This window comes from Vicugna pacos, chromosome 9 (assembly GCF_048564905.1).
Source record: "Vicugna pacos chromosome 9, VicPac4, whole genome shotgun sequence".
Lineage (NCBI taxonomy): Eukaryota > Metazoa > Chordata > Mammalia > Artiodactyla > Camelidae > Vicugna > Vicugna pacos.
The window spans coordinates 4806668-4823784 of NC_132995.1; the positions used below are offsets into that span (position 1 = coordinate 4806668).

Sequence of the window (17117 nt, forward strand, 5' to 3'; positions counted from 1 at the left end):
TATGATATCAATATATTAAAGTAAATTGCATATCTCTGTACTAGCAATGATCCAGCCAAAAAGCAAACTAAGGAAGCAATTCCACACTCGACGGCATCATAGAAAAAAACAACAACAAAACTTTAAGAATAAATTAAGCCTAATGCAAGACTTGTATACTGAAAATTATAAAACATTTTTGAGACAAATTTAATAAGATATAAATAAATGGAGAGGGGGAGGGTGTAGCTCAGTGGTAGACTGTGCGCTTAGCATGCACGAGGTCCTGGGTTCAATCCCCAGTACCTCCCTTAAAAAAATAAATAAACTTAATTACCTCCCCCCTTAAAAAAATAAGTAAATAAAGGGAAAAAAATAAAACGATATACTTTTTTAAAAAAATGAAACAAATAAAAATATAAAGTCTAAAAATTAAATAGGAAGGAAGAAAGGTAGGAAGGAAGCAAGGAAGGAAGGAAGAAATTCCAAGCCCATGGATTGGAAGATTCAATATGGTGTGACGGCAGTTCTCCTCAGATTGATATCAAATCAATGCAATCACTATTAAAGGTACACCAGTGATTTTATAAATATTGAGAAGCTGGTTCTAAAATCTGCATTAAAAGACAAAGAATCTAGAACAGCCAAATAATTGTAAAATAAGATTATAAAGTTGGTGAGTGCTCATACTAATCTATTTCAAAATTTATCTTAAAGCCACAGTAATATGATAGGTACTGTGTTGACATGATAGATACATAATTCAGTGTAACAGAATTGAGAGTCAAGAAATAAATACAAGTATAGTTAACTGATTTTGAACAAAGGTGCAAGACAAAGTAATGCAGGAAATGATGGCCTTTTCAACAAAAAAACTGGAACAACTGAATATCCATTTCCAAAAAAAAAAAATGAACCTAGATCCTTACCTCACACCATATAATGAAAAATTAAATTAAAGTAGGTGATAAATTTAAATGTAATAGCTAAAAATACAAACTATCTCAAGAAACTGAGAAGACAAGCCACAGACTGGGAGAAAATATTTGCAAAAGACTTATCTGATATAGGACTGTTAATACAAAGTACACAAAGAACTCTTAAAAACTCAAGAAAAAGAAAATACGACCCAATTGAAAAAAGGGCAAAAGATCTGAACTGACACCTTACCAAAGAAGATATACAGATAGCAAATGAGCAAATGAAAAGTTGTTTCATATCATATGTAACTGGGAAATTACAAATTAAAACAACGAGATACCATTACCCACCTATTACAATAGCCAAAATTCAAAACCCTGACAACACCAAATGCTGTAGAGGATAAGAAGCAACACAACTCTAATTTATTGCTGATTCAAAGGCAAAATGGTACAGACACTTTGGAAGACATTTTGGCAGCTTCTTACAAAACTATATATATATATATATATATATATATATATATATATATATATATATATATACACATACACACACTGCTTTTTGTGGGGGAGGGTAATTAGATTGATTGATTGATCTATCTATTTATTTGTTTATGGAGATACTGGGGATTGAACCCAGAACCTCATGCATGCTAAGCATGTGATCTACCACTGAGCTATTCCCTCCCCTCCACAAAACTATGTATAAACTCTTAACATACAATCTAGCAATCACATTCCTTGCTATTTACCAAAATCAGTTGAAAATTTATGTCCACACAGGAACCTAGTGTTTATAGCAGCTCTATCCATCCAGACAATGGAATATTATTCAGCACTAAAAAGAAATGTGCTATCAAGCCATGAAAAGACAAGGAGGAATTTTAAATGCATATTATTAAGTGAAAGAAGCCAATCTAAAAAGGGTACATACTATGATTCCAACTATATGACATTCTGGGACAGACAAAGTTAAGGAAGCAGTAAAAAGATCAGTGGTTGCCAAGAGCTTGGGGGAGAACAAGATGAACAGACAGAATCCAGAGGATTTTTAGAGCAGTGGAACTATTCTATGTGATACTCAATGGTGGATACAAGTCATTAACATCTGTCAAAACTCAAAGAAAATACAACTCCAAGAGTGAACCCTAGTGCAAATTATGCATTTTGGGTGATAATGCGTCAACATGTTAATTGATTTTAACAAATTCACCACTCTGGTGCAGGAAGCTGACATTGGAGACGGTTGTGCGTGTTGGAAAACAAGAGTACATGGGATCTCTACCCACTTCCCACTCAATGTGGCTGTGAATCTAAACCTGCTCTAAAAAGTTAAGTCATATATATGCCTGTCTATAGCTACACACAAACACAATCTTGCAGGAAACATGAGACATTTCTCATGATCTCAGGTTAGGCAGAGAAGTCTTAAGCATGTCAACAAACCAGCAAACCATAAAATAAGAAAACTGCTAAATTGGACTTGTATTAAATTTTGCACATTAAAAGATATTATCAAGCAAAAGGAAAAGGTAAGCCACAAATGGGGAGAAAACTTTGCAAATCATGTATCTGATAAAGAAATTCTATGCAGAATATAGAAATAACCCTAAAAACTCAATAATTTACTAAGAAGACAAACAATCCATTTAGAAAATGAGAAAAGACTTGAATAGATATTACCCTAAAGAAGACATGAAGCAGCACTATTTACAATAGCCAAGAAATTGCCAAGAAAGCCACCTAAATATGCATCAACAGATGAATGGAAAAAATGTTGTGGTATATATATATACATACATACATACATATATACATACATACATACACACACACATATACATACACACACACACATACATACATATATGATAGAATACTACTTAGCCATAAAAGAGAATGAAATAATGCCATTTGCAGCAACATGCATGGACCTGGAGATCATCATATTAAGTAAGCCAGAAAGAAAAAGAAAAATACCATATGATATCACTTATATATGAAATAAAAAAAAAGACACAAATGAACAGAGACAGATTCACAGACATAGAAAACAAACTTACGGTTACCAAGAGAGAAAGAGAGTGGGAAGGGATACATTGGGAGGTCAAGATTTGCAGATACTAACTACTATATATAAAATAAACAATAAGGTCCTACTGTATAGCACAAGAAACTATATTCAGGACCTTGTAATGACCTATAATGAAAAGGAATATATACATGTATAAATGAATCACTATGCTGTAGCCCAGAAATTAACACATTGTAAATCAACTATACTTCAATTAAAAAAAAGAAGCCACGAATGTCTATAAACACATGAAAAGATGATCAATATTGTCATTAGGGAAATTAAGATAATGATGATAAATTCTACTATACACCAACCAGAAAGATGATAATCAAAAAGACTATTAATTCCAAATGTTGATGAGAATGGGGAGAAACTGCAACTCTCATACAATAATAGTAAACTGGTACAGGCACTTTGGAAATTTTGTAAAACATACACTTATCTTAAGAACCAGTCATTCCACTCAGAGGAATTTAACAAAGAAATGAAAACATGTCCAATTTGTAGCTGAATGTATGTAGCCATATTATTCATAAGTCTTAAACTGAAAATAATTCCAGTAACTGTGATTTGATAAACAAAAAGCATTTATACACATCCAATGGATCATTCAGGAAAAGAACTGAAGAGACTATTTCTCAATTCATTCTCTGAGGCCATTTAGTTTTAAAAAATACAATACTATCTATAATGCCATAAAACAAATGTGAAATACTTACAGGAAAAAAACGACAAAAATGTAAAAGGCCTTTTGAAAACTGTATCACTGAGAAATTTTTAAAGATTTTAATAAATGGAGAGATACACCTTGGTCATTTTCTGAAATGAATCAAACAGACCACACTCCAGAACTGGTCCACAGAGTCATAAAATGTCAATCATAATCCCAGGAAGGCTTTTCTGTAGAAATTGATAGCCTGGTTCTTAAATTCGGATAGAGATGCAAAGGGTCTAGAAGAGGCAAAACAACTGTGAAAAAGAACAAAGCTGGTGGGTTGACACTGCCTGATCTCAAGAATTTTTACTAAGCTACAGTAATCAAGACAGGATGGTATTCATGCCAATACAGACAAATGAATGGAACAGAAGAGAGTTCAGAATAAGGCTCACATCTATATGGCCAACTGACCTTTTACAAAGGCTCAAAGGCAATACAGTGGAGAAAGGAAAGTCTTTTCAACAAATGTTGCTGGAACAAGTAGATACGCATGTGGAAAAGAAAAAAGAAAAAAAAGAACTTAGATCCATACATTGTACCATACCCATAACTCAAAATGGATAATAAAACTAAATGAAAAACCTTTAAAAGAAAAACAACAACAACAAAAATAAACTCTAAAACTTCTAGAAGAAAAAAATGGAGACTGTCCTCTGATCCTGTAGTTAGGCAAAGAGTTCTTAGATACAACACTAAAAGAATAATTTGTTTTAAAAAAGTTCCTACACTGGACGTCACAGAAACTAAATCCATCTGCTCTTCAAAACACATTGCTAAGGGAGGGGAGGGTATAGCTCAAGTGCTAAAGCACATGCTTAGTTAGCACGCAGCAAGGTCCTGGGTTCAACCCCCAGTACCTCTTCTACAAATAAATAAATAAATAAACCTAAGTACCTTTCCCCCAAAAATATATAAATTTAAAAAAACCACACACACATCGTTAAGAGAATGTTGAAAGGCCTAAGACTAGGAGAAAAATCCTTGTAAAGCATGTAACCGGTAAAGGAAGGACTTGTATCCAGAATGTATAAAGAATTCTCAAAAATCAGCAAGAAAACACAACAGAAAATTGCGATATACTTGAACAAATACTTCAGCAAGGAAGATGTATGGACAGCAATTAAGTCCATGAAAAGATGCTCAACATCATTAGCCATCATTAGATAAATATAAACTAAAACCACAAGCTACTGCTCCACACCTATCAGAATGCCTAAAATTAAAAAGAAAAGATACAAAATGTGGAGGCCCTCAACCATCCAACTGTTTCTCCTGGGAATACAAAGTACAACCACTTTGGGAAATAGTTTGGTGGTTTCTTAAAAAATTAAACACACACCTACCTCATGATTTGGCCACTCAACAACTGGTGATCTACCCAAGAGAAAGAAAAATGTATGTAAATATAGACTTGATCTAAACAAGCAATTCTCCAATGAAGACATACAAATGGCCTACAGACACATGAAAAGAGACACAGAAAATTTTTAAAATACAAAACAAATTAAAAGGGACACAAAGAAGCTTCTGGAGGTGATGGCTATGTTCACTGTGGTGACAGTTTCATAAATATGTGTCAAACTTACCAATCTGTATGTGTAGTTTACTGTATGTCAATTTTGCCTCAGTAAATCACTTGGCAAAAAAGGAAAAACTTAGTGATACTTATAGATAGAGCTCAAAAATATTATACTAAATGAAAAAAAGGTAGCCCCAAAAGACAACATATTTATGATTCTGTTCGTATGAAATGTCCAGAAACTGCAAAATTAATAAGGCAGGAAGATGATCAGTGGTTGTTCATGGCCAGGGGTAGGAGTGGAGACTGAGTGCATAGAGGACCAAGAAAACTTTTGGGGGCGATGGAAATGTTTTCAAATTGGATTGTGCTGACGGTTGCACAACTCTAGAAATCAGTTAAAATTCCTGAAATGTACACTTATATTGGTGAATTTAATGGTAAATTAAATCCAAATAAAACTATAACAAAAAAGGCTCCCTTTCCTACAGTACAAAAAGAAAAACTGTAATTGCAAAAAAAAAAAAAGAAAGAAAGAAAAATGTCCAGGAGAAAGTTTACCAAGAAATTAAGGTAGCCAGAAATCTTTGGGACCAAAACCAAACGAACAAACAATAAATTTTCAAGTGGGTGTAATCAGAAAAGCAAAATGGGTTACTGAAATTATAACTGAATTATTTTGAATACTGATTGTATGTCAATACTACTTACATTAATAAATACATTTGATTCCAGACACCATGCCGCTGGTTCATCAACCTATGCTGATAATACGGCAACTATTTTTAAAAAGGTATAAATATCTCATATGCAAATATGTTGAGAACAAGAAATTAATACAAGCAATTGTCCTTATGTTTATACAAATTACCCCAAATGTTAAAAAAAAAACTATGAAAAAAAAAGTTCTGGTGGGTGTATATAGGTCAGTAGTTGAATGCGTGCTTAGCATGTACGAGGTTTCGGGTTCAATCTCCAGTACCTCCATTTTAAAAATTAAATAAAATAAGTAAATAAACCTACTAAACCCTCCCTCAAAAGTTCTCACTGCGGAACGGAATATAGGGTAAAGCAGATGCTTTCACTCGAGTAAGAATGACCCTAAAAGGAAATATCCAAAAGTAGTAAACTTGGAGACAAGAAGAACGAAAACTCCATCTTTAATAGTGAACTTATCACTAAATCACTCTGAACTACACTGAATTTTCTGAGGACAGTGAGAAGAGTTATGATGTGGAGAGACAAAAAAAAAGTTTTTAGTAAGGTCCGTGAGGACAGACTTGAAGGAGTGAACTGTATTTGAATTAACTGGATAAAGGCAGACCTCGAATCTGTTTCCAGCATTCAAGGTTTGAACTTGAACCTACCGATTCTCCAGGAGCCCTGGACCTTCTCAAATACTGACAGTCCTTACCAGGCGTGTCTATGACCGAGTCCTCTATTAAATACCATATTAAACTCCAAACATACCCGAAACCAACAGAAACATCCCTCCAGCCCGGGCTTCTCCCAGTCTCAAAGTAAGTCGCGAACCGGGCGGGAACTGCGTTCACTGCTACAAACTTTCTACGGCAGTTCTCAACCACCGAGTCCCACAAGCTGGCAAATCCAAGCAGACCTCAAGCTCTGACAGAGTGGGACTTGCGGTCAATGATTTCTTCACGCCCTTAATCACTGACTGCCGAAGGCCCCATCACTAACGCCAGGACTCCTCAGGGGCTGAATCGCTCTCAGTAAGAGATCCGACTACGGTCCTCCACACGCGCTCGTTTCACGGACCCCACAGGCCGTGAATCCAAACCCGGAACCCAACTCACCTGATCCCAAACCTCTCCGGGCACCACTGGCAGTGACAAAAGACTGAGCCCACGACCGAAACCGCTTTCTATTCGGAAGCGTTCCTCCGCGGTGCCTAGGGACGCAGACTGGCTAGGACCAGGGAATCCGTACAAGACCTCGGAGCGTTGCCGGACTTCCGAGTTCCGACTGCGGGCTCCGCTCTATGACGCAGCGTGGCCCCGCCCACCTCGGCGTTTCTGACGGGCGGGGCCATAACGGCTGCGGGAAGAAATCGAAATCGTTCGTGGCTACCTCCATGCTTTTACCTCCTGGCTGCGAGGGACTGTTAGCAGTGCTGCGCTAACCGCCTAACATTTCAGAGGCCGGTGACTCTCTAGGGCCAACATGATGCGTTCATCCGGCTGGGGAGCAAAGAAAGATGGCGGCACCCTTCGTGCTATTTAGAGCGAAGCGTTACTGAAGAGGACGATGGGCGCGGCCATCTTGGAAGAAGGCAGGCGTCCGTACGGCAGAGAGGGGCTCACCACGGGCGTCTTGGGAGGATTAAAATGGATAGAAACCCAGACGTCCCCTCAGAGGCGGCAGCCACAGAGCTGACAAAAGCAGTGGCCACTTTAAGTCTTAGGTTTGGGGAGAGTGCGCTTGTGTTTGGAGTGGGTAAGGCCTTTGCAACTTAGAAGGAAGACAGCCAATGAAGAGGCGTAGCTAAGAAGGGGGAGCTCGGTCAAAACAAAACAAAACAAAACAAATACGTGGGTAAGGGGATGAAGTAAAGGTACAAATATATGTACTGCATGTTTCCCTCCAAAAATATATGACAGTGGGCATTTGAGAATTTGAAATTATGAGATAACGCAGTTATCATTTGGCCTACATCACAAATTTTAAAAAGAACACACCTTAAAATGTTATTTTTATGCAGGCAAGGGAGGTTTAATTGTAGAGAATTTAAGTAGATACTCACTTTTTAGAAGGCAACCTGGATCCAATTTAAATTTTTCATTCTCTTTGACCAGGCAATTCTTTTTCTGTTATTTTAATTAAAAATTTTTAATTGAAGTATAGTCGATTTACAATGTTCTGTTAATTTCTGGTGTACAGCATAGCGATTCAGTTTTATTTATATATATTCCTTTTCATATTTTTTCATTATAGACTATTACACTGTATTGAATGTAGTTCCCTGTGCTATGCGATAGGACCTATTGTTTATCTACTTTTTTTTTTATTGTTTATCTACTTTATATATAGTAGTATGTACAAATCCCAAGATCTTAATTTATCCCTCCCCCAATCATAAATTTGTTTCCTATGTCTGTGGGTCTATTTCTATTTTGTAAATGTTCATTTTTGTCCTTTTTTTTTTTTTTTAAGATTCCACATTAAAGTGTTACATGGTATTTTTCTTTCTCTGGCTTACTTTACATGGTATGATAATCTCCAGGTCCATCCATGTTGCTGCAAATGGCATTATTTTATTCTTTTTCATGGCTGAGTAGAATTCGTGTGTGTGTGTGTGTGTGTGTATGTGTCACAACTTCCTTCTCCATTCGTCTCTCGGATGTTTAATTTCCATCCATATCTTGGCTATTATAAATAGTGCTGCTGTGAACATTGGGGTGCATCTATCTTTTAGTGAAGTATAATCAGTTTCAATGCATGTATCTTTTCAAATTAGAGTTCCCTCCAGATATATGCTCAGGAATGGGATTGCTAGATCATAGGGTAAGTCTGTTTTCAGTTTTTTAAGGAATCTCCATACGGTTTTCTATAATGGCTGCACCAACCCAGCAATTCTAATTCCAATAGTTTATTTGGTAAAAAGGTTTTCTTAATATTAACCACAGTGGCTTTTGTAATTTAAAAAAAAAGGAAAAACCTAAATGTACAATGATAAATGAATACATTGGTAAATTTATGGGATATCCACTCAACGTAATAGTATATATACGATTAAGAAGAATATACTACAATTGTCAGCATAAATGAGGAAAGATAAGTATTCTTCAGAGGACAAAAGTATCTGCAGTATTGATACTATGATCCTTTTTGTGGGAAAAATCCATAAACGTTTGTCTTTTTGAAAATTGTGACTGGTTGAATAAAATATTTAGCTCAGATTATTTTACAATTTGGCTTATGAGTAGAGAAGGTCAGAAGTTTTGGCATTCCCAAGTTTTGCAATTCTCCGCTGTTAATATACCTTTGTATAATAATTATGTATTACTTTAGTATTACAAAATCATGTCAGTTTTAGAAAAGTTTTAGAATACTGAATGACGTAACGTTCACGCTATAGTAACTATAAAGAGACAGTCTCATTTTTCTTTCATAAAAAAAATACTTACCTATATTTAAAATTTGGAGAATATACTGTTAACAGTGTTTTGACTCTTAGGTACAATATGGATGATTTAAAATTTCTTCATTTGTATATATGTTTTCTAATTTCTATATATTAAGAATTTATTGTGTTCATAATTTATTAATATTACATTCCCTTCAGGGATTAAATTTCAGCCCTATTCACCTGGGATGTCAAGCTCTGAAAGGTGAGTTAAATATACGGTCCAGAGAGCGCAGCGCAGCCTGGGCAGCCCATTTGGGGACCCTGACCGATCAGTTTCAGGAATGAGCTGCTGCAACTTTGACATGGCTACACGCATAGGCTTGCAGAAGGACAGACAGAAAGGGTCTGAGGGCCTGGTTAGTGGGGCACTCGTATCTGATTCTTTGCTGTAGAATGCCCAGAATCCATCCTGTTACAGTGTAGGGGTAGGAACACTAATCCAGGATTTAGGGTAAAGATGTTCAAATTTAAATGTAGATCAGAAAGCTCATTTTACATTTTAGTCCACTGACAGATGACTGGATAAAGAAGATGTGGTATACATACACAATGGAATATTACTCAGCCATAAAAAGGTGAAATAATGCCATTGGCAGCAACATGGATGGACCTAGAGATTATCGTACTAAGTGAAGTAAGCCAGAAAGAGAAAGAAAAATACCATATGATATCATTTTTATGTGGAATCTAGAAGAATGATACAAATGAATTTATTTACAAAACAGACATAGAAAACAAACTTATAGTTACCAAATGGGAAGGGGGGAGGGGTAAATTAGGAGTTCTGACAAGAAGGAAATTAACAGAAGGAAACATCAGGAATGAAGAAAAAGGAATGGAAAGGGTAAATATATCATCAATTATAAAGACCAGTCTCCTTTGGATGGTTGAAAGCAACATAACAACCTTACCTGCTACAGTTCTCAGTGTAACACAGAGGTGTTGGACATCATTCGCTACCAGGCAACTGTAAGTTAAGGCCGTCATTATATACCACCACACACCTGATAGGACAGCTGGAATCAAATATGACACTGCCAAGTCCCAGAAAGGACACGGAACAGCTGGAGCATTCATACACTGCTGGTGGGAATGTAAATTAGTACAGCCACTCTGGAAAAGTTTGCCAGTTTCTTAAAAAGTTAAACACAAACATAACATATGACTCCTGAGTATTTATCCCCAAAAAACAAAGACCTATGTTCACATAAAACTGGGTACTCAAATGTTTGAAGGTTTTTATTCATAAGAGTGAAACACCAGAAACAACCCAGACATCCATCAACAGTGAAGAGAGAAAACATGGTACATCCATAGATTAGAACTATTTAGTAACAAAAAGTAAAACTATTTATACACCCAACAAATTGGATGGATCTTCAGAGCAATGTGCTAAGTGAAACAAAGCTGATCTCAGAGGTTACATACTGTATGATTCCATATTCATAGCATTCTTGAAATAACAAAATTAGATGGGTGGAGTACTGATCCGTGGTCACCATGGGTCAGGAACAGTGTAACTAGAAAGGGTGGATGTTTCTTTGTGTTGGCACAATTCTGCATCTTGATCGTGGTGGGATTTACAGAAATTTGCCTATGAGATAAAACTTCTTAGAAACATATACCAAAAAACAAAACAAAACAAACCTCACACAAATTAGTGCATGCAAAAACTGGGAAATCCAATTAAGGCCTATAGCTTACTTAACAGCTTTGTACCAACGTCATTTTATTGGTTTTGATGATGTATTATGGTTATGTGAGATAATACCACTGAAGAAGCCAAGTAAAGGTATTTAGGAACTTGGTATATTTTGTAATTTCTGCCGAGTCTAAAACTACTTGAAAACAAATTTTAGGAAAGTCGTATTTAAAGTGTTTTTGTAAACTACTTAATGCTACTTATAAACTTGGATAAATATATCCAAATATGTTGCCTTACACTTATGAATACACTCCTTTTTCTTTTGAAGTACAAAGTAGACTGAAAGAGATGGATTTAGAGCCTAAGAAATGCGAGAATGGATCATATAATGGTATGAGATGGCCACAGAACACGACTGCATTGTGTGTAACATTAAAATTTAACCAGCGTTGAGAACAGCCTACTTTAAAATTATGGAATCATGGATCATGTGATTCAAGGTATCTTGTCCCAAAATGGACATCGGGTGTATAAGGTTAGACTTGTGATAGAAAATTTAAGTACATGTCATTTTCATGGGGCTTTTTTCCTTCAGAATTCTCTGCAAAATTGTTAAAGTTACTCCACATTTAGTATGTTCTTAAGTTTTCTCTGTGACTTCATGAGAAGTGATGAGATGGAATATATCACTGAAATCCTGCCATATTCATTGCCAACTGAAAATTCATCTGGACAACTACTGAGGTTTTATTTCCAGGCAAAGGCTTTCCCACGATCATCGTATTGCTACTACGTATGATCTCACTGGTGATTTGGGTTTTTTTTTTTCCTTGATGGAGGCACTGGGGATTGAACCCAGGACCTTGTGCATGCCAAGCACGTGCTCTGCCTCTGAGTTCTACCCACCACCCCCTCACTGATGACCTATTATGATCACTGATGAGACAGGGTCTTTTATTCCCACAGAAGGCTTTCCTAGTCTCTCCATTCATAAGATTTATCTTAGCGTAGACCTTTCAGACAAACAATTACCTAGAAATGTTTTCTCAAGCCTTTTCTGCATTAGAGATTTTTCCTGCATGTTAACTCTGACATACAATGTGAGGTAGTATCACTGAAGGCACTAGCACGTTCTCTGCATTCATTAGATTTCACTCCTATGCAAATTCCATAGTCTCCTAAGCGTGAGATCTAGCAACAGACGAATCTACACTGACTGCATTCAAGGACTCTAGGAACACACTGATGTTTAATGAGTTCAGTGAACTATCATGGTCTGTACCCTGAATGAGTTCGCTTGTCTCTAATGAGTGCAGATTCTCTGCAAAGGATTATGTACCTTGACCTATATGTTCCTGGTGTGTATGAACAAGGCTCGACAAACGAGAGAAAGGTTATACCCAATCGCTGAATCCAGAGTCTCTCTTTTATGAGTTATTCAATGTACAGTGGGTGCTGAATTCGTGCTGAAGGCTTTCTCACATTAATTGCATACAAACGGTTTGTCTCCTGTGTATATTTTCTGGTGGGTGATGAAACCAAGATTTTATGAATAGGATCTCCCACACTCAGTACATATAAAGGAAGTCTACCCTGTGTGAAATCTCTGATGTTAGACAAGGCATATTTCCTTCCCATAGGTGTGGCCATATTCATTGCTTTGTTAAGGTTTGTTTCCACTATGAGTTCTCTGATGTACGATAAGATTCCTCTTTGAGGAGAAACCTTTTCCACATTCACTGCATACAAAAGGTTTCTCTCCCGTATGGGTTCGCTGATGAACAACAAGACGGCTTTTCACAGTGAAGCCTTTCCCACATTCATCGCATGCATAAGGTTTCTCTCCAGTATGAACTTGCTGGTGTAAAAGGAGTTCCATTTCCAAGACAAAACCTCTCCCACATTCACTGCATATAAAGGACTTCTCTCCCGTATGAATCTGCTGATGTACAACGAGATAGCGTTTCATGGAGAAACCTTTTCCGCATTCACTGCACATAAAGGGCTTCTCTCCGGTGTGAGTTCGCTGATGTACCACAAGATTGCTCTTAAAGGCAAAACCTTTGCCACATTTATTGCATATGTAGGGTTTCTCCCCCGTGTGAGTTCGCTGATGTAGCATCAGTCCGCTGTTCACGATGAAACCTTTCCCACATTCGCCGCATCTGTAAGGCTTCTCCCCAGTGTGCGTTCGCTGGTGCACGACCAGGCGACTCTTCAAGGGGAAGCCCTTCCCACACTCACTGCAGATGTAGGGTTTCTCTCCTGTGTGAGTTCGCTGATGTATGACAAGCATGCTCTTCACGGTGAAGCCTTTTCCACATTCACTACACACGTAGGATTTCTCTACTGTGTGATTTCTCTGATGTACAATGAGATTGCTCTTCCTGGGAAAGCCTTTTCCACACTCACCGCACACATAGGGTTTCTCTCCCGTGTGAGTTCGCTGATGTTCAGTCAGACGACTCTTCATGGTGAAACCTTTCCCACATTCATTGCACGTGTACGGCTTCTCTCCTGTGTGATTCCGCTGGTGTATGATGACATAGTGCTTCGTGGTGAAGCCTTTCCCACACTCACTGCAGGTGAAGGGCTTCTCTCCCGTGTGAGTTCGCTGGTGTATGGTAAGCATGCTCTTCCCAGTGAAGCCTTTTCCGCATTCACTACACACGTAGCATTTCTCTCCAGTGTGGTTTCGCTGATGTACTATGAGATTACGCTTCCCTGGGAAGCCTTTTCCACATTCACTGCATACGAAGGGCTTCTCTCCAGTGTGAGTTCTCTGGTGTTCGATCAGACGGCTCTTCATGGTGAAGACTTTTCCACACTCACCGCATATAAAGGATTTCTCCCTCTTGTGAATTCTCTGATGTTCATTGAGCCTGGACTTTCTGGAGAATACTTTTGCACACAGACTGCATCCATAAGGTTTCTCTCCTGTATGAACTCTCTGATGATCAGTGAGCTGAGACTTCTTAACGAAGGCTTTCCCACATTCACTGCATACGTGGGCTTTCTCTGTGCTGGGAGTTCCTGGGTGCTTGATGACTTGAGGCCTACTGCTGACGGCTTTCGCACTCACAGGGAATTTAACTGCACAATGAAATTCTTCATGCTTACCATTCAGAAATGATTTCCCATCTCCATTACATTTGGTAGAGTTCTTAATTTCATAGCTTTTGCTCTGGTTGACTGAACTTAAATTTGGCTTCAAAGTTTTTATATCAAACACAAACATATCCTGATTTTGCCTGAAAGGGAAATGACTTTTGCTTCGAGGAACAGGATTTCCAAAAGCATTATGTTCCTGGTATTGTTCTATATCTTTCAGCATTCTTTGATTTTCCCAGTGACCCTGCAGGTGATTATGAACATTGCCAATTTCTAGGAAAGAAGAGAACAATGAATCCTTTCATGATCTTGTTTGGAATAAAACTGTTTTAAAAAATTCCTTGGTGTTAAAAAAAATGACACATTAGTGACAACCCTATGATAACAGTATAAAATGTCATGGATAAGTGACACATTATTTCTTACACATTGGTAAAAACAAACCAAAAAGGAAAAAAGTAGTTAGGGTACCATAAGGTTAGGCAGTTGACAATCTATGTAGATTTGGCTGCTTTCAAAATTGAAAATTGCAAAACATGCAGAGACAGTAAAATACAAGCAAGTCACTAGCAGCAGCAAACGACAGGGTGTGGAGGAGTGTCATTACCCAGAACCTGGAAAGAGACAAGACCACAGAGTGGAGGAGACAACTGATCCAAAATGAGGAAGGTCACATCTGTTCACTCCAACATGATGTACTGAGTGGTTCCCGTGTACCAGGCACTGTGTTGTTGTTGGGATGTATAAATATGCCTTATATTCAATTCTCATAAATTCCTGTTAGGGAAACCCAAATAAAGAAGGAGGAAAGAAAAAAAGTAGGGAGTTCGGGATTGTTAAATGTGGTTTGAAGGAGCAATGGAGATGGTGGAAGGTGGAGGAAATTAGGATACACTTGCATAAAGAAGAGGCAAGGTTCACTGATGGGTTAAGAGGGGAGCGTGGTCACTGAAGGTGAGGAAGCCAGGAGTACTCTGCCAACTGTATGGTCTTAGCCAATGGGTTGGTAAAGCATCTCCAACTGAGATGAAGAAGATGACTGAAGTCCACATGCAGGAAAAAAAAATATGCATTGTGGAACCTAAACTGACTTGGCATTAAAGGCACAGTACAGAAATCAAGAATCAGGTTGGAGGTATAAGTGGAGATAACAACGTGGAAATAATCAATATGTGCATATTATTCTTGAAAGGACAGAATATGTTGGGAGGACATGTAGAATGAGAGATGCTGAAGGTACAGGACCAAGGTTTTAGATATTCCAACACTTAGCATTTTCGGATTCTTAAAGCCCACTTAAGAGGATCCAAATTCTGACTAGACAGATCAAGGAAATATGCACACGGGAGTAGGTAAAATAAATATGTTTGTTGCCTGGCCAGTAAGAATGTATGGTCCTCAAAAATGTAAACTGAGACTCTTGCATTGTAATTCTGTTCCTGTATTTGCTTCTGCAGACCCCCATCAAACTAATGTTCCCAAAACATCAATCATATCCATGGACAACTCATAAATCAACAGTCGAACCTTTAGTCCAGCTGTGTCATGTTATCCTATGCGCCATTAGTGGTGAAACAGGACAGCAGTGATTGGCAGGAAATTCTGCATCTGGCCAGTGTGCCGTGCAGTCTCCTTCAGAAGCTCAGGTGCTACTGCGTGGGATATGGAGAACTGTCCCCTTTTCCAATCGCGTTCTGCACTCAGGAGCGAAGTCACATCCCAATTCTCCCCACTTTAGCGATTCTAATATACTCTCCCCTCGCTTACCACCAGCAGCGTCTACTTCAGCAACTCTACGTTTGTGTCTAGGTTGGCAACAGTTAAGTTGTACTAAAGGACCAAGTTCCTCCTTGAAGACCAAGGTTGTGTCAGCGTTACCTTCAGTTTTTCTTAGAACATCCGGCTGTTCCCTATTATTGCTGTAATACTGCCACCCAGGTGAAAGGGAAAACAGCCACAAAAGCACAAAACCAACCAACTCGCCACCGTGCTGCCTCAGTCACTCACACAGGAAACCCAAACAGCTGCCCTGGCTAGAACAGTGCAGGAATATTGCATGGACCCGTTTCCACGCCATTACTTCTCATACAGAGACCTTCTGACACTGGCTTTCATTTGCCCGACGTCAGGCACTCTCTTGGTAGTACATTTCCTCCTTCATAACTTCAATCCTAACTCATGGCATCATCTTCCCAATTCAAAATGTAGACACACCTTGTACATACCATGCTGTCATTCCCACCCTGACTGTATTACCATACGCTCTGTTTCCTCTGTCTTTCTAAATGAATCCCTTTCTTGTTCACTTTTACCTTCAGGGAAGATTGAACCTCACCCAGAGAAAGGTCTGGCCCTTGCCCTCAGCTACTGGGAGGTTATCTTCCCAGTAGATCTGCCCTGGACTGTCCTGTCTGATAGGAGTGTCTTTGTTTGCCTGGTGGCTTTGGCCATCAGTCTAACAATGTGATTTATGATATGGGCTTTGGGCCACAACATATGAGTTATGAACTATGGAGGAAATGGAAAGTGCAGGCATTAGCCTGACTTCCCACTCCAGAAGTGGGAAATGTGGGAAATATGTGATTGAGCCCATGACAACTCTGGACACCAAAGGCTCAAAGGAGCCTCCCTGGCTGGCAATACTTTGGGTACTATCACACATCACGTCTGGAAGGAAGCACTATGTTAGGGCCCTTCCTGGACTCCACATGACCTAAGAATTCCACTCCTAGGTGGAATACACAGCCAAGAAAAATGGAAACATATGTTTACCAAAAAGTTGTACGTGAATGTTCATAGCAGCATAATTCCTAAGAGCCGAAAAGTGGATACAACCCAAATGTCCATCAGTAGATAAATGAGTAAATAAAATGTGGTATATTAAATAAAGCAACGTATTATAAAGGACCACAACACCATGGGCCTGCAGCATTAAAATAAATATGATACTGGCTACTGCTTTAGATGCAAAGGCTATGATCCTCTCCTTAATATT

General features: G+C 38.2%; 1 protein-coding gene across 1 annotated transcript in view; it reads right to left on the reverse strand.

Moving 5' to 3' along the window:
• Window positions 1-17117, reverse strand: part of LOC102538513 (uncharacterized) — a 35958-nt gene that overhangs the window by 9004 nt on the left and 9837 nt on the right. Inside the window, exon 5 of the mRNA XM_072968549.1 lies at window positions 12692-14395. Coding sequence (XP_072824650.1) covers window positions 12692-14395 — 1704 coding nt within the window. The remainder of the gene's footprint in view (window positions 1-12691; window positions 14396-17117) is intronic.